We start from the raw sequence: 23,903 nt of genomic DNA, 5'->3' as shown, positions 1-23,903 counted from the left end.
TGCTGTCCATTGAAGAGAATTTTACTACTGTCCACCCAGTTCTTAATCCTAGTCCTTACTAGCTTCTCCAACACCTTGACTACAACTCCAGACAAGTAGATTGGCCTATAATTCAAAATCTTAGTCTTATCAGCCCCTTTATGAAGCTGAACAATTTTGCCATCTTTTCACTCCTTTGGAAAATGGACTAATCTAAGACTCATATTAAAAATGAATTTTAAAGATGCTAACTCCATGGAATATTCCCTCAACACAAGCGGAGTACAAAGGGAAAGCAAGAAAAGTAACTCACTTAGTAAGGGTAGCAAAATTGCAACATGAGCAGCAGTTAACAAATGATGCTAAAAGAAATCCTAGGAAGGCAGTATGCAAATACCAATTAATACCAAGATTTAAGAGGGGATATCTCCTCTTAAATCTTTCCCAATGTCAGTATACAAATTAAAGAGTAGTGGTCCTGGTACAGAACCCTCCATCATTCTCCTATATTCCACTACATATTCCTACATATACTACTCTTTGGTGTTCTCCCCCCCCCCCCCATTCATGATATTAGCTTCATATCCATTCCTGTTCGCTCCAACTTTTGTAGTATTTTTCCATGTGGTATTCTGTCAAATGCTATCATTTTATCATAAAATGTAAATAAATTACTAAGATAGGACTTATCCTTTACAAAGCTGTGCTGCCTGCTATAGAGTATCACACCCCTATCAATTCCCATGTCCTTGTTGACATCATGTTTACTCAATTCCTCAAGTTTACTCCTTCTCACTCACCATCAGTGGTTCCTCCCCGATTCCTATTGCTCTCAAGTTCTGCATTATGTTACAATCTCAAGAATGGAATACTTTAATGAACTGCTCATTAAGCACCTCCTTCTCAGTGTTTATCATTCTCCCGTTATCACTGACCTACATCATCCTTCCATAATTATTCTTCCTTCTACTAACCACATATTGAAAAAACTTGGTATTAATTGATATTTGAATACTGCCTTCCTAGAATTTCTTTTAGCATCATTTGTTAACTGCTGCTCATGTTGCAATTTTGCTACCTTTACTAAGTGAGTTACTTTTCTTGCTTTCTCTTTGTACTCCTCATATAACTGATTATCTCCACTCATCTGTCTCCACAGTGCCCTATTCTTCCAGACTGCATGCTATTCGCTCCATTCCTATGGAGCGAATAGCATGCAGTCAATCCAGTACCATCAGTATAATACACTGTATGCAAAATTTTAAACCCAAAGTATATTAACTTATGTTTTGCAACATTAAATGGACATTTGTCATCCTTTTCCCACAATGCTAATTTATTTAAATCATCCTGCAGGATATCTACATCAACTGTTGCTTTTCTCAGTTTTGCATCATTAGCAAACAACTGGATATCCCCTCTTAAATCTTTCCCAATGTCAGTATACAAATTAAAGAGTAGTGGTCCTGGTACAGAATCCTAGTCACCATCATTCTCCTATATTCCACTACATATTCCTACATATGGTACTCTCTGATGTCACCCCCCCCCCCCCCCGATTCATGCTATTAGCTTCATATTCATATCCATTCCTATTTGCTCCAACTTTTGTAGTAGTTTTCCATGTGGTATTCTGTCAAATGCTGTCATCTACTCTATAATATAAAATGAAATGATAAGCCTTTTTATGTAATGTTTTTGTGAAACATTTCTGTGTCACGTTTTTTGTTAAGTTATTGGAAACATTTTGAAACTCAGAGGCTACCCTGAGTGTTGAGTCTTCAAAATTCGAGTCATCAGAATTCAAGAAGTGGCCTACCAGTCAGGAACATGGGGGGGGTGCCGTAGGTATCAGGGGGTGGAGCCCCCTAGTTTTATTATAAAATGTAAATAAATTACTAAGATACCCTTTACAAAGCCATGCTGTCCCCTATAGAGTATCACACCCCTGTCTACCTCTCAGTTGGATTTTGCCTTGAACCAACTTTTCTAATACTTTAATAACCACCCCTGATATTAATTGGTCTGTAGTTTTCTATCTCTGTCTTGGAGCCACCTTTATTCAATGGAACTATCTCATCATCTTTTAAATCTCTTGGCCTGCTTCTTTAATTCCTTGAGTCTACTGTGAAGTCTGCATTTTTCTATAATTTCAGACAACTGAATATGTACCTCTCTATTGAATCAGTGTTTTCTTCAAACTTTGCTGCTGAGTTTCTAAGGTTTGGTTTTCTTGTTTTGAAGCTCGTTCATTTTTGATTTAATATTTATTTGAGCCTACAGTTGAAATTTCAGTTTGAACTGGACTGGAGACTTTAAAATTGCTTGCCTTTAATCTTTTTTAAAAATTGCCTACTTATTTTTTCCCCCCTCAATGTGATATTCATTTTTAACCTGTTCAAAGCTTAAAAATTAATCATTTCTTATTTCAAATCCCTGTATAGACTTGTATCCTGAACTAGTGAAAGATATTGCTATCAACAATAACAGTAAGATTTTTCTTGTGCATTTTCTCCACATCAGTTTGCACACATCTTTATGTTGGAACATGGTATTTGTGGTGACACTAGTCCATGTCCTGAACAGAAACTTGGCAGCTATTTACCATTATTATTAGCTCTTCTTTTTATTTTCAAAATTTTCATCAAACATTTTCATATGTCTGGTGTACTTTTCCTGTTTTGTTGCTTAGGTCTCTAGTAAGAACTTTCTTTTTTTTATTAGATTGTCCTCTCTGCTTTGTTTCTTTTGTAGAAAATCTTTTGTGGCATCATATGCATAGATAAGTCTCATTTTTAATGTCGTCCTACATTATTCTACTTGATTTTTTATTTATTTTATTTTTATGTTGAGCCCTTACATGAGAGGATTGTTCATCAACCTATAGTACATCAGTACCATGTATGGGTAGTGGGTTGGGAAAGGAGAAACTTATTTACATTTGATTTAAAAGCCTATATATTGTATTTCTTGGAAAGCAGATAAGGTAGAAGACTGTTCCTTAATATAGCAGTAGGCAGGAAAAGAAACTTGTTCTGTGGATTTTGAGTTGTACTGTAAAGAGATGTTGTGTGGCATTTCCACTTGTTTCAACGCATTTAGTACAGGGTTAGGGAATTATTGGTGCTCTTTCATATGAACATTTGTCATGGAAATATTTATAGAACACGCATATTAGAAACCAGATGCCTGTGTGGTAGTGGGTGGAGTGAGTTGGGTTATTAATCAGTCTGATTTCCCTCTTCTGTAATGAGTCAAGTATTTTTAGGAAGCTCTTAGCTGGGCCGATTTCTGATTTGTATTAGGCTAATGATTGTTTTTGGAGGTGAAGTAACATCTGCACAAAAGAGAAATCCTAGTTTTTTGGAAGCTAGGGAGACATTGGTTGTGAACAGCAGTTGTATGTTTGCCATTCAAGAAGATTATCTCCATGTTTGAAAGAGTACCTATAGTATCAACATTATTTTTTTTTGTTACAGCCTAAGTAAGCATTGTTAAAATTTGCTGTAAGCAATGACCTAATGCAAATTGTACATCCATCTGTTGAAATTTCTGATAACTCTCTCCACTTTCACAATATCCTTGATCTTGTTTGTAATCATTTCACCTTCCAGATACACCATAGAGGTCACCTTCCCTTGGCATCTCAGATTACAATCTTATGCAGGTTTCCCTTCAAGTAGAATGTCCTACCTCATAAATATACTCAATCTTGTGTCCTTTAGCTTCTCATGGTACCACATATGATGACCTCTGGAATTACGACTCTCCCTTGGGTCTAGTTATTGCTTCCACTCTTCTGACCCAGATACTTGTACTGAGTGAGGCATAGAAATTATCTTCACTGTCATGAAGGCCTTCATTCTCCCATTTTACCCAAAATTCTCATCTACTCTCCAATCCTTGGTTCATCAGAAGATGTATGAAAGCAGTTGAATTTTATAAATCTCAGCTTATCACAGGAGGCTAGTAACAAGAACTCCAGCTTTGTATTCTGCTGAAGCATGCCATAAATATAAAACAGCCATCAGCAAATTCAAATCCAACTTCATAAAGATCAATAATAGAAAACTCGCCTCTTGTCCAAATAGATATCATGCTTTCTGGTCCCTTGCAAAGGCCATCACAAAGAGAGAGAGAGGTAAAACCTCTCTCTCTCTCTCTCATCCAGTTGGTACTACTGTAACAGCAACTCAAGATAAAGCTGACCTGATCCTCTGACTCTTGCTTTAGATGGTGAAGGCACATTGTCTCCTACCTTATAACTGAACACCATGTGCCTCCTATAGTTTGTTCAGCAAAAAGACATAAGAAAAATACGAAATAACTTAGGTAAAAGTCTTCTGGTCCTGATGGCATCTCTCTCCAGTTGTATTTTCAAATGTTGTGTTCCAGAGAGACCTATTCTCTATACCGACTCTTCAATTTTCTATACTCAGTTTTCTCTTATCCCAACACATGGAAACATATATTCACCTGTTCCAAAAACAGGAGATAAAGCCCTACCATCCAACTACCAGCTAATTTCTATCACCTATCCAAAATAACAGAGGTTATCAGTAATCAACTTCTCCACTATTTAGAGGCTTACCAGCTAATTAGTGACCACCATGGCGTATTTAGGTATAGGCCCGGGCCTAGAGTGGCAAATTTTGAAGGTCAGCAGAAATTTCCAGGCTCTCATTTTTGTAATTATATTTATATTACGAATTTACGATATAAATAGGTTATGCATGTAAATCAATATGTTCATTAAATATGGGAGGGCGGCACTTTCTGTGGGCCTAGGGGCGGGAAATACCTAAATATGCCACTGGTGACCACCAGTATGGATTCTGCCAATCTAGATCCACAGCTGATCTCAGAGTTTACATCATCTGCCACTGAAAACTTTCCATGGAAAGGTTCAGATAATCATGTGTTGTCCTTGATATTTCTACATTTTAAATGTATATAGGATTGAGTCCTTAATAAACTGCCTGCCTTAGGTCTAACACCTGCCATCTTCTGTAACTGGATAGCTAGCTTTTTCTCTGGTTATTTGCTGCATGTCAAAGTGGACAGCACCCTCTTCATGCTTTGCCACCAAGTTCCCCAAGGCTGTGGCCTATCGCCTGCCCTCTCTTTTCCTATACATAAGTGACCTACTCTCTCATTCCACTACTAATCCTATCCACAGATTCGTTTAAGATAGTGCACTGCATTCATTCTACTCTTTTTGCAAACCATGTTGTTCTCAGACATCCAAAGCTTCAAGATATCTCCAACCAGTGCCTTGAACTCTGATTTCCATGTGAACCTTCACTGGTGCAAGGATAACTGGATCACCTTGAATGCCACCAGAATGCAATCCTGCTTTTCTCCTGCAAAACAGATTTCAGCTAGGATTCCTTATCATCAGTAATATACAAATCACAAGACAAGATCAGATCTCTTAGTGAGATTAATATCAATCTCAAAGTGAGATTGATATTAATCTCACTTTGTATCAACATCTTTATCTTGCAAAAGCAGTGTTTTGCTCCTGTGTCTCCTTTACATCACATCAATAGCTTCCTCAGCCTCTGAAAAATTAGGCATTCTTTTTCCACTTAATATGCTCTTTTACATCCATCCAACTATTAATCTTATACAGAATCCCAAATTTACCATGCTTAGAATACTGTTCACACATTTGGATTGGTGTACCTAAAACTTTCCAAAAAATTCTTGATGCTTTCCTGAGGAGAACAATTCAGCTCATAGATGTCCTTTCTCTTCTAAACTTATTTCAACCTGTATCTTGCAAATGTAGGATTTCACTCCTGTGTCTCATTTACATGTACCTCCATGGTTTCTGTCCCATTGACTGTGGAGGTACAAATGGAGAAATGACAAGGATCATTCCTCCACTTGCTTCTATTAATTAAAGCAAAAGCAGCAGCTGCCCCACCATCCCTTTTCAGTACAAATGCAAACACACTGAGCCTGCTTCTCCTCATTGTCATTTAGGCCTTCTACTTCTGTTCTCTGGTACAGCACTTCTCATAATATACCTCCCCCCCCAACACACACACACAACTGATGTGTGTATTCTTGTACCTTCTTATATTCTTGTACCCTTCATATGCGGGAATAAATATATAAAACATATATATATGCTGCATGGAAAGATTTCAATGGATACCCCCCCCCACAGGCAAGGTGTATCGTACCATATAATGAGGCACATGTTTGTAGCTGGTATAAATTGGAGGAATTTGATGCTCCCAAGTGAGCAAAACTGTGTCTGGGTGAAATGGCTGCAAAAAGGGAACTGACGATGTTTGAAAGAAGTGTTGTGATAGGATGCCATGTCTCAGGCTTATTTGTTTGGTAAATTGTTTACAAATTGGCCCATCTCAAGTCAACAGTCAGTGATACCATACTAAGATGGAAGCGCAGGGAGTTAACTGCAAGTGTTACCTACACTTGTGGACAACTCACCATACTCACCGAACACAACTGTAGGGTACTACAGATGATAATATGTAAAAACCACCATTCGTCAGCCAACACATTGAATGCGGAGTTCCAGGAATCTACTGGAACACGAAATCTTATACAGGCTTTCCATTGAGAAGTAATGAATGATGGTTAATCTGGGCTGTGTAACACCATATTAACCATCATTCATTATACTCGCCATGAAATTCTACTTTTGTTTAATCCTTTTTTCCAAGTGCATTATTATTACAGTACCTTCCATGGAATCTATAGACTCATTATAGGAGGCCCTCTCAGCAACATGTCTGTCAATATGATAGACATGTCTACTCACCAACCACACTTCACATAAAAAATCTACTCCTTATGCCTCTTTTCACCACATACACAAATTCCAGATATTACCTCTTGTTCCTGCCATCTACTTTTTTTTATAATTCTTTCTGTATTAATATGGGAAAATCCCTTAACCAACTTGAAGGTCTATGTTTTATCACCTGTTTTCTTCTCTATCCAAAGTTTGCATATAAGTATCTTCATGACTAGGCTACTTGTACATAGTCTGATGACTCAGCTGGCTTAGTATTCCATCATGCAAAGCACACTTCTTTTTGAAAGTGCATAATGCTTATGCATATGAAGAGAGGGTCACTACCTAGATTAGTTTCAACCTTTATTGAGGTCTTGTCAGTTGGATCCATACTCACAAATGTTTCAAGGTTGAATCATATTTCTCACTTATGTGTAAAAAAAGGGTGTATCATCCTTATTATTAAATTCCTCTAGATCAGAGACAGATATAGGAAGTTTTTCACTTATTTAGAAAGTAAATTATACTTTCCAACAAATTATACTCTTGTGTAATCCCTCTTCCATGTGTATGAAATAAAGTTTGTGCGTGAAGTATCTTCATGACTAGGCTACTTGTGTACAGATGTTGATGCTTTGCATTATAGGATACTAAGGCAGTTGATGTGAAGTCATCAGCCACCCCCCCCCTCTCTGTATACACACACACACACACACACACACTAGCCTAGTCGTCATGATATTTCATACACAGACTTTGTTTGCATATATTTGGAAAAGGATTAAACAAGAATATAATTACCAGGCAACTATAATTTACTTTCTACAGCCATCATTCATATTTTAATGGACTGTCCCCATTTTGTTAAGGAGTGCAGTCACTATTTTATTCACGTTCATAGTCTGAGCTCTATGTATTCTGGCAGATACATCAAAAATTATTTCCATTTTTAAATTTTTACAAATCATAAATTTTTATTGCCATATATAAATTATGCACATATATATAAACCAATATATTATATATTGGTTTTATCAGTTCACCTTATTGTACATGAGTCTTTACTACCCAGTGTATTTATGTATGTTGTTATTAATTTTTTACATTTGTTTTTATATATATATATATATACTGGTTTTTATCCTGTTTATTTATTACCTTGAGTACTAGCACAGCACAACCATGGTTGGCCTTGTGTCATCAAACCAAAGCAAACCTCTCCACAACAAACTTACCGTATTTTCTGGTGTATATGACACACTTTTTTACCTTAAAAATTCATCTTAAAAATAGGGTGCATCTTATATAATGAAGGTAAAGATTGTTTCCTCTTTTCAAAGTCATATGCACTCCCTTTTATGTTCCAAGATCTTTGTAGGCGGTTAATGGTGCAATCAAATTGATGCGTGACCTTCACGTGACTTCTAGCACGTCATTGGCTAAGAACGGGAGTCCCTATTCAAGTTTCATAATATCTTATCTGAGTAATCAGTTACCAATGTTTATCAGTATTGAGTTGACGTGTTGAGATATTTTGTGTTCAGTTTGATATTTCCCTGTAGATTTTAGTGGTGGAAAAAAACAGGCGACATTCATATACTTCAAGTTACAAATTGCAGGTTGTAAAATATGCAGAACACGAGAATAGGGAAGCTGAAAGACATTTTGAACCTCCGCCTACAGTAAAAGTTTTTTTTAGGTTTTTTCCAGAAAATTGTATTAAATTTCTTTGGTGCATCTTATGTATAGGAGCGTCTTATACACCGGAAAATATGGTACATCCTAGTTTTATTCACAATTCTTATATCTGTAAATTCTGGTCTTTGATGAACTGTTTATTTCCAACATTCATATTAAGTTAAAACTGGTTTAAACTTTATCTTCTATATGTGCCTACTTTAGTGTTTCGGCTAATTTCTCTCTTATCCAGCAAACATTCATTCTCTACCATACCAACTTTGCTTATTCTTTCATTATCATCAAATTCCTGATATGTACTCTAAGGGTGTGTGCAGGATACTGTAATAATACAGCATGAAAAGCTTCCATAATAATGCTTATTACAACTTCCCATCGATAATTTCCCTTCAAATTAGTTGTCAGTTATCTCTCAGAATCTAGTACTGCTATGCTTATATTTTGTTCTTCTAAGGCACTTCTAACTGCTTTAACCATCTTGGTCTTCTTTTTGGTCCTTTCCCATTTGTTTTGCTAATGTTTCTTCTCGAATTCTGTTAAGGTGATATATTATTATTATTATGTAACATCTCCAGGGAGTCCAAAGACTCATCAAGGGAGGGTACCTACTCTACAACTCTCCGTCTCCACCACTTCACCAACCACAACTACCTTCATCATCTACACCACCACTAGTATTTTCACAGACAATCACAAACATCCATGCTCATGGCGGTGAAATGTGATTGTGAAATGGCAATTCTCACGAATTTTCGTGTTCACTGTTTTTCCACCAAATCTTCTGTCACCACACTTGGCTGGCCACTGCACTCTTCATCGCGAGCATTGCACCCTTATTTAAACAAACAACACTATTTCCAAACCCTACAGTAACTAATTACATTAGGCCTGTAAACCTTACACAGTTGTTGGTGAATTTTCTGCAGAACTATTGTTTTCCACCAACAAAAACGGTATCACACCATCACTGCATGCTACCACACATGCAACACCTCTCCTATATTTTATTTGCTGTTCAATTCTGAACGGACCTTACTTTTTTTTGGACACGGCTCATAGATTGTGTGGATAGTTTGGTCTCCCATGATGTCTTTGGGCTCCATGGAGGTACCCATACAATAATAATAATAATCTCTTGAGCATTAACCAAGCTCTTACTGTATATTTTGTTTTGATGAATGTTTTTTTTTTTTTTTCTAACCAGGCTCTCAGATCCATAAGTTAAAATTGGTTTGAACATTGCCTTATATACAGCTAATTTAGTGTTTTAACTAATTTCTTTTATTCCATATGAATTTATTTAGTTGACTCTGTCATACCATAATTGCTTAATCTGTTGTTTATTTCGATATTAATTGTTCTTTCTTCATTAATAATTGTACCTAAATAGTGGAAATGTTTTACTTGTTCTATAGATTTCAGGATGCAGCTGATGTTCTCAATGTTCCTGCCTATTTTTATTGTCGATTTTCATACCACATTTGTTTCAGCAGTTATTCAGTTTAGAATCCTGCAGGCTTGTACTGGATTTATTTAAGATTATAACATCTGCATAAAGTAAAGAGCTGAGTTGAATAATATATCCAGTTTTGATATCAGGCCTAATGCCACTTTCCTTCATAATGTGATCCATATAGGTGATGAATAACAGTGGAGATAGTGTGCATGCTTGTCTCACACATGATTTTACATCAAACTATTTTCCTGTACCTCTTTCAGTTCTAACTGCTGACCTGCAAAACAAATACAGAATGTATTGCTCAACTTAATATTCTATTTAGACAATGTAATTGTAGTATTTTGAAGAGCTTTTGTCTTAGCAATTCTCGTGAATTTTACTGATCTTCAAAACTTAAATAGGATCATATTATACTTGAAAAGGAATCATATTCTTGTTTTAATCCTTACCCAAGAGTAAACAAATTTTGTTCTGTGTAGTATCTTTGTGACAAGTCTACTGATTTATGGAGGCTGTTGACATTAGCTGCCTTAGTATTCCTGGATGGTCAAGCTGTTAGCGTATCTGCTCTCCAGCCAAAAGGCTGCAGGTTCAAATCCCGCTGTGGGCATGGATGTTTGTGATTGTCTGTGAAAATACTAGTGGTGGGCAATTGGTGGTGTTAGTTCAGATGATTGTAGTTGTGATTCATTGTAGTTGATGACTCTTTCTTTTAAGGTTACACGGTGATCAGCATTCATATTTAAGAATTTAGGGACACAAAACACATGTGTTGAAATGATTATTATTATGCACATGTAACATACCATGCATAGGGGAAACAGGACGAACCATCCCAATCAGGAAGGATGAACACAAACGACATATTAAATACCTCCATTTTGCAAAAACCGGCCTCTCTGACCACACACTCCAAACATACCACAGAATTGATTGGAAAGGTACAAAGTCCCTACACTGCACCAAAACCTGGTTCGAGAGGAAATTCAAAGAGGCATGTGAAATGCTCAAACATAATCCAAATCTGAATAAAAATGATAGTCTAACCATTCCAAGAATGTGGAGGACTCATCTGCAATCTTCATAGCAATCACAAAGAATAATCTCAATACAAAGAAGACTTGGTGAAGGGTTTCTTTTTTTCTTTCTTTCTTTCTTTTTTTTTTTTTTTTTCCAGAACATTCAATAGCAACCTGAACTGTACAATTCCAGAAGAATCTTAGTTCATGAGGACTTTAGCAGAGTTTCTTGTAGTTTTCATTTATTTATTTTAATTTGTTTTAATTTTTTTTTAAATTTAAATTTTATTTTATATTATATATATATATATATATATATATATATATTTTTTTTTTTTTTTATCACTAGAGGTCAGGCTCAGAAAAAGATTAGTTAACAACGTAGATTTAATTTACCTTTATAGCGTACAATAGCATGTAGCTTGGTTCCTATACAGATGTATCCTTCTGATGATGACCTCTATACAGGGGTTGAAACATCAAGTGTTATTTTATTAATAATTAGAAAAATAATCATTTCAACACGTGTGTTTTGTGTCCCTAAATTCTTAAATATGATTGTAGTTGATGGATTGGGTGGTGGGCAACTACTCTACAGAGAGCTGTAGAGTAGGTGCCCTCCCTCGATGAGTCTTTGCACTCCCTGGAGGGAACGTAATAATAATGCAAAACACACTTCCTTTCAGATGTAATGTTGCTATTCATTATGGGAGGGGATGCTACCCAGACTGGTTTCAATATTTATTGAGATTTCATCAGTGGGAGCCATACCAGGAAATTACTGAGGTTGAATCATTGCAGAAGTCATATTTTTTATACGAGTAGTAAAATGATAAATCAGCATATTAATAAAATACTCTGCATCACAGGAAGTTCTTGGAAGTTTTTTTCTTGGTTACGTAAAGTTATTCTTAACTAGAATTATATTCATTTTAATCCTTACTTGACATGAAATATCTTCATGTCAAGTTTATATAGAGACTATTATTGTCTTAATATCAGTACTTAACTTATGTATCTTGCTGTGCCTTATGGAATGGATCACTACCAGAGATCAATTTTGGCCTCAGTTGAGGACTCATCACTGGTAGCCAGGTACACGTCACTCGGTTATGTTAAGTGAAAAATATCGTACAACTTTCTGTTGGTCCAGAATATTTTAAATATGGTGATATCATTTTATTACATGTATATAAAAAAATATGATTTCTGCATCAATTCAACCTTAGTATTTTCTTCTTGTGTCTTCACTGATGAGACCTGAATAAAGGTTGAAACTGGTCTGAGTAATGACCCTTCTCATAATGCGCAGCAAAATACATGTCAAAAAAAGGAAGTGTGCTTTGCATCATGGAATACCAACGGAATTGATGAGAAGTCAACAGCCTCTATATAGACTCGCCATGAAGATGCTTCACATGTAGACTTGTTTGCTTACACATAGGTAAGGATTACCACGAGAATATAATTTCTTGTCTAGTGTAATGTACTTTGTAGCCAAGTTAAAATTCTATTAAATTCAGATCCTTGGTTTCAGATCCCATGATATATGAATTACTTGTCTTAAAGTGACACTCTTATCCTGAAAACTGTTTGGCCTGAATCCAGCTTGTTCTTCTTTACATTTTTTTTTTTTTTATCCTCATCTTCCAGGTAATATTTATGCAAGTATGCTTGTATAAATCTTACCTGGAACACACACTGAGTAGAAAATTCCTCTGCAATTCCACATTCAGTTTAATTTTCCTACTCAGCATTCAATGTAAGAAACCTGATTTTTATGTTGAGCCCATACACGAGAAGTTGGTTGATCATTCTATAGTGCATAGTACTATGTATGGGTAGTATCTGGATACAGGTATAAAAGTTTTATGAATTATGATGTGTGGCCACTGTAAAATTTTTATACCTCCAAATTTGAGCATTTTTGGTTTTGGGTAAGGGATAATTTCCATACTAGGAATTATTCCAGGGTAAAGATATGCACAATACATCTCTAATATAGAGACTGAGCCTATCCTTTACCAAGACCGTACTGCATGGTGAAGAGTTACATCCTTCTAGAGGTGCCCTCGTTTTCACAGAACAGTGTGGATCTAGACTGGAAAGTCAAAAAATATTCCAGAGGAAGGCAATGGCAAACCACCTCTGTACCTTGCCAAGAACATTCTATGAACATGCCAAAAATGAGAAAGTACGATATGGTGCTGGATGGTAAGACCCCCCCCCCAAGGCTTGAAAGCATCCACCATGCAACTGGGGAAGAACAGAGGGCTTCCACAAGTAGAACTAGTTTTTATGATGTGTCTAGGTCAAACCCAGAAAGAAGCTTGGTCACAGATGTTGCTGGTTGGAAAAGAGAGGCTCCCTGTTTCACAAGAAACCACAACATTGGAACTTGGAATGTTAGAAGTATGAACCAAGGTTAAGCTGAAAATATTAAAGATGTAAATGGAGTGCAAGAAGCTGGATATATTGGAAGTAAGTAAACTTAGGTGGACTGAAATGGGCCATTTTCAGTCAGGGGACTATATGGTGTATTACTCAAGACATGAGACGTTGTAAAAATGGAGTATCCTTCTTACTCAGGAAAAAGGTGGCTAGGTATGTATTAGGTTATAATCCAGTGAGTGACAAAATCATTTCTCTCAGAGTCAGTGGACATCCAATGAATATGACCATCATACAGGTTTATGCACCCACTACAGAGGCACCAGAAGAAGAAGACAGAAGAATTTTATGGCAAGTTACAAGAAGTGATAGATGCAACACCAAAGCAAGATTTATGGCTACTTATTGGAGATTGGAATGCAAAAGTGAGAGAAACCGAGGAACAAGGAATAACAGGTCGTTTTGGTTTAGGTATTCGTAATACTGCAGGGAAGGGACTAGTTGAGTTTTGTGCAGAGAATTCTTTGGATATCACCTGATGAACAATACAGAAATCAAATTGACTATATACCTGGACGACGGAGAAGTGCAATTCAGTCTGTCAAGACTTTTCCAGGTGCAGACTGTGGAACAGACCATGAATTATTAGTGGCTAAGATACATGTGAAATTATTGACACTGAAAACATCACAAATGTCAATCAGATGTGAACTTGGAAACATACATATTCGGCTGAATACAATATTAGTATACAGAACAGATTCAACACACTCAATTTGTGTGAAAGAGAACCAGATGAACTATGGGAAGAGATTAAAGATATAATTAAAACAGAAGCAAAGAAGAATATTCCAACAGTTTGTAAGAAGAAGTTTAAATGGCTGTCAGAAGCTGCTGAGATCAAAGAAAGATGGAAAGAGTATACAGAATCCCTTTACAGAAAGGACTCCAAAATTAATGAGAAATTTGAAGAGCAGGATTAAACATAGGAGTACCACTGTAGAGTGAAGTGAGGTGGGCACTGCAACAGCTATCCAATAAGAAAGCACCATGAGGGGATGGAATACTTATTGAGGTGCTCAAAGCCCTGGAGAAGAGGCAGTTAAAATTTTAACAGCTCTATGTCAGCGAATTTGGATCATAACTACATGGCCTAGGGAATGGAAAAAATCAGTTTATATACCTTTATTGAAGAAAGGCGATGCAAGAGAGTGTGAAAATTGCAGAATTCATGCAAGTAAAGTCTTATTTAAGATCATTCATGAAGAGAGAAATGCCAGATGAACAGGCAGGATTTCGAAAAGGCAGAGGAACAAGAGATCAGATCGCTAATGTGAGATGGATAATAGAAAGAGCACAGGAATATCAAAAGAATGTCTACCTTCGTTTCCTTGACTATAGTAAGGCTTTTGACTCTGTAGATCATGTGAAACTGTGGAATGTGTTAAGAACAATGGGAGTACCAGAGCATTTCATTATCCTTCTGAGGAATCTTTATTATATATATTATTATATATAGGTAAAGGGGTGCAACAAGGATGAATTTTATCTCTATACCTGTTTAACTTGTACAGCAAATACATTTTAAGAATGGCAGGGCTGGAGGAGTCTTCAGTTGGAATTAAAATTGGCAGAAGAAATATTAATAATTTGGGGTCCACCTTGCTAGCAGAATGCAAAGATTTGGAGGAACTTATTATGAAAGTTAAAGAAGAAAGTGCTAAATATGGCCTTAAACTTAACCTCAAAAAGAAAAAAGTTATGGCAGCATGTGAACTTAATGATTTTGAAGTAGATGGGGAGAAAATGGAAGTAGTTAACAATTTTGTGCTCCTAGAATCCCAAATTGATAAAGATGGGTATTGTATTCCCTGTGGTACTGTATGGATCTGAAAGTAAATCAATGATAGAATAAAGCCAGATTGCCCCCCCTCGAAGCTGTGATCATCAAGCAAAAATTGTCATACTTTGGACATATTATGCGAGCAAATGACAGTCTGGAGAAGATGATGATGGAATAAAGTTGATGGAAGTAGGAGAAGGGGAAGACTAAGAATTTGATGGGTGGATGGAGTTAAAGAAGCAACTGGAATGCGCCTGGAAATTCTGAAAGATATGGCCAGGGACAAATCTGAATGGAGAGTGTAGGTTCATAGAATCACCAGGAGTCGAAAATGACTCGATGGAACATAACAACAGCAATCATGTACTCAACTGCTTTTCTGCATTTTCAGTTTTTTTTTTTTTTTTTTCCTGGAGTACAGTATTGATACATATACCTGATTGCATTCCTCTTGAATATTTTCTACCACTAATAATCGAGCCATACCAAAAATTAGCTACACTCATCCATTCACTAGTGATCCTTTCCATTATCTAGATGCAGACTATACCATGTGTATATATCATGCAATCCGATGGGAGGAAAGCTCCCTTTTAAGTAGAAGTAGGTATAAATCTGAGGGACTATTTCTAGAATCTGCTACAGCACTATGACATTCTTCAGATTTAAACAGATTCATCTCCCACACATTATCAAAAATCTTGGAGATCATCGTCATTAGACCTTTGACAAGATCCAATCACTGGCACCCAAAGTGGGTACCTACTACAGGATCCTACTTTCTTTTGTACTGTGTTTGTTTGCTTTCCTGCTGGTGGTCCTTAGTGCATGTGCTCATTATATATGTTTTTGCTAATAAAGATGCCACCAAGGCATCTTTATTAGCAAAATTATTGTTATTGGCTTAATAATTTAATACCTAAACAAAATTTATTAGTTAATTCCTGACCATACAATATATCAAGCATGTTAATTAAAAGGAATGAAGAACTGCACTACCCTCAAACAGAACCTCGTACTTAATGGTTTTGAACCCAAGGCGATCAGAAAAATTCTTAATACATCTCCTGCAACTTCCTTACTTAAACAAAATTTCAAGAATGCAATCCCGTTGCCTTACGTCAAGAATGTCACAGATAAAGTGGCTGTGTTGCTCTGTGAGTACAACATAAAAGTGACTTTTTTACCTTTACAAAAAATATCAAGATGCCTACATCCACCAAAACTTCCACCCCATGAAAAAACCGTCTATGAGATTCATTGCTCTTGGAACATTTGTTATGTAGGCCAGACAGGAAGGTCGGGAGAAATCCGAATCACACTTTATCCACATCACACTGCATTGACTGCTATTCAAGTGGATTATCTTTTGTGTTAGTGTTGAATACTATAACTACTCTTACCTTTCCCAGATCACCTTGTCTTTGTTATTTAGAATACCTGTTGTTTTCTTTGTTTTGGCAGATATAATAAACCAATTATATCAACATGGTACCTGTCTAATTCTTTTACCAGTTTTGCTTTTGATACTTCTTACATTGATGGTGCCTGTTTTGAATTCTGCTAATGTTGAGTTTGTTCCAGTTTCAGTAACTGACTGAAATTTTACTGTTCTCTGTTTCTTGGATGAAATCATTCAGGGGCCTTTTTTTTTTTTTTTTTTTAAACTAGGCAATCCCAGCTGTCATGACATTTTATCATCTACCATCATTGTTGTTTGGTTTCGATCAGTACAGAATACAGTTTAATTAACTAAATACTGACTTTCTAACAATCCTTGTTCATTCGGTATATGATTCCGTTATTCGAAAAAACTTTCAACATCTATCTCTAATCCAGAGTATTTTAGTAATAAGGTGTGATACCTTTTGACTACTTTTATTTGGAAATATGACGTCTGCACTACAACCATGGTATCACTTCTGGGTCTAGCTCCCACTGATGAGACTTCAATAAAGTTCAAAACTGGTCTGGGTAGTGACTCTTCCTGTAATGCATAGCATTATACATGTCTGCAAGGATATGTGCCTTGCATTATGGGATTCCAAACCAATTGATGGGAAGTCATTAGCCTATACAAGTAGCCCAGTCATGAAGTTACTTCATGAACAAACTTTACTTGGATAAAGGATGAAGCCAAGAATGTAATTTTTTTGGCATCTTTAATATAATATAACCAAGTGAAAAAACTTTCAAGATTCTCTTATTCATTTATGTTTCCATATTTATTCATTTATCTTTTCCATATTTACTTTGCCATTTTCATTAAAAATTTGCATAAATACCTGAAATGTTTTTGCTTATTCTATTGTTCTTCATTGAGAATCACATTCGAGGATTCCTGTTGTACAAATAAAATAGTTCATAAATAAATTCTTCAAACATTTCAATGTCTTCTTTTACAGACAATCATACTGTGTAAGTTAATTTTTACTGGTTTATTTATTTATATTTTTAAATAATAAATAAAAATTATTTCAGTGTTTTTCAAGTGCAGCAGAAATTGGGGATCATAAACACAATCATGCCTATCAGTTGATTGTAAGTATATATATAAAAATGTCATATTTGCATGTTGCATTTTTTTTAAAAGAAGTAAATGAATGTTTTAAGTTAAGGTGTTTTATATATAACCTGTAATAGGAGTAATAGGATTGTGTCCCCGAACTTAACTGCATTACTCTATTGAAAACATTTTATCTGATCAGTACTCAGAATATGAGGCTGCAGAATATATCATTACAAACTAATAAGTGCTTCATCATGAAATTCCATCAAACATTGTTTCACAAGCTATTTATGATTCCATTATATAGATGCATATAGGTTTAGTAGTAACATGTAATACTTGTAATACTTATTCAAAGTATTATGAAGATGACATAACAAGGAAAGAAAGAAAGAATATTGTAAGTGGAGGTTTCTGTGGTTTAGAAGTTCTTAAGGCTTATTCCGGTAATTGGACCATAAGATAAAAGCACAATAAAGAAATAAAACCCAACAAGTTTCGTAAGTCGTTTGACTTACATCTTCAGGGGTAAAAGGTAACTGAAAGTTAAAACAACAAAAAAGAGAAATTAATAGTTCATACTATACAACCTACTCATGAAAGGTTTCAGCTTTGCCTTAACGGTACGTTTCCTACCAAAAATTGACATAATTGCTCAAATAGAAAAAGGAATAAGAAATTTACCTGGTGATACATCAGATCTCATCTGCATACAGACCACAGCTTTACTCTTGCAAAACAAATTACCTCAAAGGAACCTTCCTTACATGGAATACACATCCCTCAAAGAACTAAAATCAGACAAAAATATCGTTATAATCAAAGCAGATAAAGGGAATGCAACAGCAGTTTTGAACTATGAATATTATAACAATAAAATGAAAACTCTTCTTGAAGATTCTAATACCTATAGACCTTTGACAGAGATCCCACATGGCATGCTCACAATAAAACCAATGATCTAATTAAAAAGATGCTTAATTGGACTGAAGAACTTAAAAGAACTTTACAATCAAAACACTCATTAATTCCAAGAATTTATGGTGTACCAAAAATACATAAGATGGGTATTCCCTTAAGACGGATAGTGGATGGAAGAGACTCTCCGACCTCTAATTTAGCAAAACATCTCACTAACATGATTTTACCTCACACAGGAAAAGCATCTTCTTTAATCAAGAACAGTGCACATTTTATTGAGAAGGTAAAAGATATTTACAATTGGACCTTCAGACATCTTAGCAAGTTTGGACATTATCAGCCTATTTACAAATATTTAAAAATCAGCCTATTTACAAAAGAAACGAAACTGTGAATCTCCTTGAAGAAGTGTTTCCTCTGAACATCGTAGATCTTTATAAACATTGTATAAATAATACTTTTTTCATGTATCAAGACACATTTTGGGAACAAAAAGAAGGATTGGCTATGTGCTCTTCCCTCTCTCCGGCTTTAGCTAACCTATTTGTGGAAAATTATGAAAATAATGCTTTAATCAAATATCATAAAAAACCAAAAATTTGGCTATGCTATGTAGATGATATTTTCATCATTTGGCCAGGAACAACAGATGAACTCATTGCTTTCAAAAATTACCTGAATAATTTACATAAGAATATAAAATTTATTTTAGAACAAGAAGAACTTAGAAAACTTTCTTTTCTTGACATCCTATTAGAAGTCAATGAAAAAAGATAATAAACTTTCTTTCTCAATATATAGAAAACCCACCAACACAGGAAGATTTCTTAATGCGGCCTCACACCACCACCCTTTGCAAAAATAGGTCTAATAAAAACCCTGAGGGACAGAGCTTATAATATTTCCAGCACAGAGAAAAACAGAGAAATGAAGAATTAGAATATTTAACACAGATCCTCAAAAAAAATCGTTATAAACCCAAGACTATCAAAAAAATCCTCCACACACCTCCTACAAGCATCCAACAGAAACAAGATTTCAAAAATGCCATCACACTTCCATATATCAAGAATGTTACAGACAAGATGGCTAAATTACTAAACGAACATAACATCAAAGTAACCTTTCAGCCGCTGGAAAAAATTTCAAGATTTCTATATCCCCCGAAACCTCCACATCATCCTTTAAAAAACCAGCTGTTTATAAAATTTATTGTTCTTGCGGCATCTGCTACGTAGGACAGACAGGAAGATCTGGGGAAATATGCATGAACGAACACCAAAAGTGTTCGTTCATGAAATTTAAAGAAGCTGCAAACATGCTTAGAATTCCAACACAATGCAATAAAAACCAAGGCTTAATTCTACACCAAGTTTGGTCAGCTTTGATAAAAAATGTACCCCAGTCAGACCTCGGATATTATGATCATGTACAACGGAACGTGGAATCATCCAGCATTGTTTAAACTTAGCACTGCTTTGAATCTGCATTCTGATTTTTTAATTTTATAAACAGTCAGACAGCTACAACTGTATAGTATGAACTATTAATTTCTCTTTTTTTGTTGTATTAACTTTCAATTAACTTTTACCCCTGAAGATGTAAGTCAAACGACTTACGAAACTTGTCAGATTTTATTTCTTTATTTTGCTTTTAGCTTAATAAAAATATGTGGTCCAATTACCAGAATATGCTTTATGAAAGAAAGAAAGAATATTTTCTGACTTTTGCTGATTGGGAAAAGCCTTTTCTTTGCCACTAAGGGGCTCTATGCCTTTTGAATCCCACTCTAGTATGTAAATATCTTAGTTTTTGAAATTTATTAGGTTGCCCTGATGCATTTCAAAAATCAATAAAAATGTGGGTAAATGATTTTTGTGGCACAATCCATTTACCTCCTGCTATTTTTTTTTTTTTTAAATTATTAATACCATTCTTATAGAAAGTTCTTTAAATATTAGATTATGCATTAGTACTGTTTAGAGATGTAGCTATTATTTTTGAAAACCCTGCATTGTGGGTAGTATGAAACCTTTAAGTGGACTCATTGAAAACTTTTTGGGGAAAGAATTGTAAATGCATCACTGATACTGTGGATTTGTTAAGTAGATAATCTTAGACAAAACAGGGAGGTTTATCCATACATTCTTATATAGAGAAACCTGTGGAGTATTCATAACTATAAATTCACATGTATGCCACAGTAATTAAGTTTTTAATATGTAAATATTTTGTTTTAAGTATCATAAGACATCATCAGTACAGTTATTAAACATCAATAGGAATTACATTCAAAAAAACACATTAGTGCACATGCTGTTGTTTAATACTGTATCGATGATGTCTTATGATACTTAAGACGAAATATTTACATATTATTAAAAAGTTAATTACTGTGGCATACGTGTAAATTTATAGTTATCCATACATTAACCTTTACTATGCAGGATGGCAGCCTTTACTAATTCCCTGTTACTGCAATCTGCAGCATATGTTTAAAGCACATGTTAAGTTTTCCTCTCTGTGTAGTTCAACCATTTACTTAACCTCCTTCTCATCCTTTGGTATTAGTGTATTATATCTTTCATGGCTGGGATTGCTATTAAAAAATTATGAAATACCTTAATCTGCTAATTTTATTACTGGCCAGTACTTTTAAAACTGTTTACACACTAGCATGCAAATTGGTTCATTATATAAATATCAACCGAAATTGTTATAGTTTTGTGGTGTTCCATTGATTTACTTCTCTTCTCTCCAACAGCATCTCTGTAGCACATTTGAAAGACCAACACATGCACTTTGGTTGAAAATACCTGGCTTGGAGTCATATGTGTAGGATTTATGAAAGAACATTTCTAAGCTGAACATTTCTAAACATTTCAGCTGAAGATGAGTTAACAATTCCTTCCCAGAAACTTTGATTCTTTTCTCCTTCCTGTAAAATTGTCAAACGATGCATGCAATTAAAAAAAGTACTTGCACTTCATTTCATAGCCTTAGTTGTATTGGCGTAACCAACCATCCATCCAACTCTACTTCAGATTGCAAAGTTTTGTTTATGTGTGCAAACTCATTGTCAAGTTTTTGAACATGTGATGATGTATTAGTAAATTTTGGCATATCTTCAGATCTTTTTTTCTAATATCCTACCTTAACATCCCTTTCATTAATAATAGCTTGACGAATTGGAACATAAGACATGATAACTAGTTAAACATAATACAGATATTATTTACGTAAATTTTTATTAGCATAAAACTTTTGCTCCATTGGCCTAAATACATCAAGGTTTTAATAAAATAACTTCAACAAGAGATTTAACAATAAATAAAAAAATAAAATTATTTCTATTTCTGGAACTACTCCCAATAAAAGGGATAATTGAAGTCCATCAGTTATATTGAGATTTGGGCACTATAGTCAGGTTTCTCAACTTTCTTTGTATAAACAGCAGAAATTGTTTCTCTTTCTCCCACATTAGCTAACTACTTCTTGGAGCAAGTTCAGCAACGGATATTGAATAGTATCTTTCCTAAACCATTCTGATGGTACTAGTATGTAGATGATGTTTTTGCAGTTTGGCATGGTTCCTGTTTAGATCTGCAAAAGTTTGTGAATAAGATCAACACCTTTCACCATCCTGTCCAGTTTACTCTTGAGGTAGAAGAGAACAATTGGATTGCCATTTTAGATCTTCTGTCACTTCATCAGACATAAAACCAAGAAATGAAGGCAGCCACCCAGCAGTCTTCATTTCTTGGTTTTTAGAAAGAAACATACTGGACTTTACATTCATGCCCTTTCACACCATCATAATTGTCAAAAATCTGACACCATTAAGAGACTGGTACATTGAGCTCTCTCTCTCTCTCTCTCTCTCTCTCTCTCTCTCTCTCTCTCTCTCTCTACTGAAATGCTCCTCTCTCTCAGTAAATAAATCACATCAAGTCCACCTTCCTTGCTAATGGCTTTACCAAAACTTATGTCAATAAGATCATTAATAGTTATAGTTTCCTTGTTGTCTGTCTCATTGTGATGGTGATACAGAGATGGTCCATCGTGTTACCATTCCTTATATTAAAGGTGTCTGTGAAGGTATAGCTAAACTACTTAGATCTGTTGGCCTACAAGTGTCCTTCAGCCCTATCCACAAGATTTCTACTTTTCTAGGCTTGGTAATGATAAAGTTATGCCTTTGGCTCATCCTGAAGTATATCAGGTTCTTTGCCAGTGTAGATTATCATATTTTGGCCAAATGGATAGCTCACCAGCTGTGCATCATGGTGAACATTTAGATTACGTTAAGTTCCATGAGTCAGAACAATTGAGACATGAAGAAATGCTATTACTATCATACATTGAATCATTTGGAAGAAAATTAAGATTCTCCATAAAATAATAATCTCTTATAATGTTTATACAAAGAAAGTAGTGGAACCTTGTTATATCATCTGAATCTAAATGGAAGCAATGGACTTAAATTATCCCTTTTATGGGAAATAGATCTACTTCCCAAGTTCAAGAATCACTTGTTATTTTATTTATTTATTTTTAACCTCTTGTTAAAGTTATTTTATTGGAACCTTAATGTATTTCAACCATGTCATTCTACATCATGATCATCAATGCTTTTCGTGCCTACTGGCACATAAGGCTGCAATGCTGGTTTTTCATCTGCCCCTGTCCCTCGCAGCTGCACTTGCTTCTACCCAGCTCGTCCATCCTACCTCATTCATTTCAGATCCACATCAGACTAGGCTAGATAACCATCTTCTGGGGTCTCACAAGTGTCATCTTTCACCAGGAGCATTTGTTAATCCAGATTTGCAGTTTCCGTAATCAAATAATTTTTTACAGGGAGGAGTGATTAGCCCTTCACCCAATCCCTGAAGGGGACCCAGTCCCCAGGGGTATAGCCAGAGTACGGTTGGGGTATTCTACTACCTACCCCAACACAGGGAGTCATTCTCCATCATGTACATGCAATTCATGTGTTTTCATTGTTGAATCTACTGGTTCCTGTTCTAGTTATTTAATTTGAAAGTTTATACTGAAGATGCTCCTAAAGTTACTAGGACAAAAATTTTATGCTAATAAAAATTTATATAAGTAAAATCTGTATTATGTTTAACTAGGTATCATTAATAATGTTATGCTCAGCTTCATCATTCATTCAGTCTGTCAATGAAATGTGCATGCATTCCAACAAACTGTTGTGATTTGTTATAATTCTTTATAGATTGTTCCCATTAATAATGGTATTTATCATTATTAATGGGAACAGAAAACACAGTATCATAATCTAA

The 23,903-nt window shown here is 35.2% G+C and overlaps 1 protein-coding gene across 1 annotated transcript in view; it reads left to right on the top strand.

Annotated features, from left to right (window-relative positions):
• Positions 1-23,903, top strand: part of LOC150102631 (transcriptional adapter 2-beta-like) — a 348,460-nt gene that overhangs the window by 2,575 nt on the left and 321,982 nt on the right. Inside the window, exon 3 of the mRNA XM_090398716.1 lies at positions 17,646-17,705. Coding sequence (XP_090254842.1) covers positions 17,646-17,705 — 60 coding nt within the window. The remainder of the gene's footprint in view (positions 1-17,645; positions 17,706-23,903) is intronic.

This window comes from Typopeltis vanoorti, chromosome 10 (genome assembly GCF_054136105.1).
Source record: "Typopeltis vanoorti isolate ZY-2024b chromosome 10, IOZ_Tvanoo_1.0, whole genome shotgun sequence".
Classification (NCBI taxonomy): Eukaryota; Metazoa; Arthropoda; class Arachnida; order Uropygi; family Thelyphonidae; genus Typopeltis; species Typopeltis vanoorti.
Note: the sequence above shows the minus strand (reverse complement) of the source record. Positions and strands in the feature narration are given on the sequence as shown.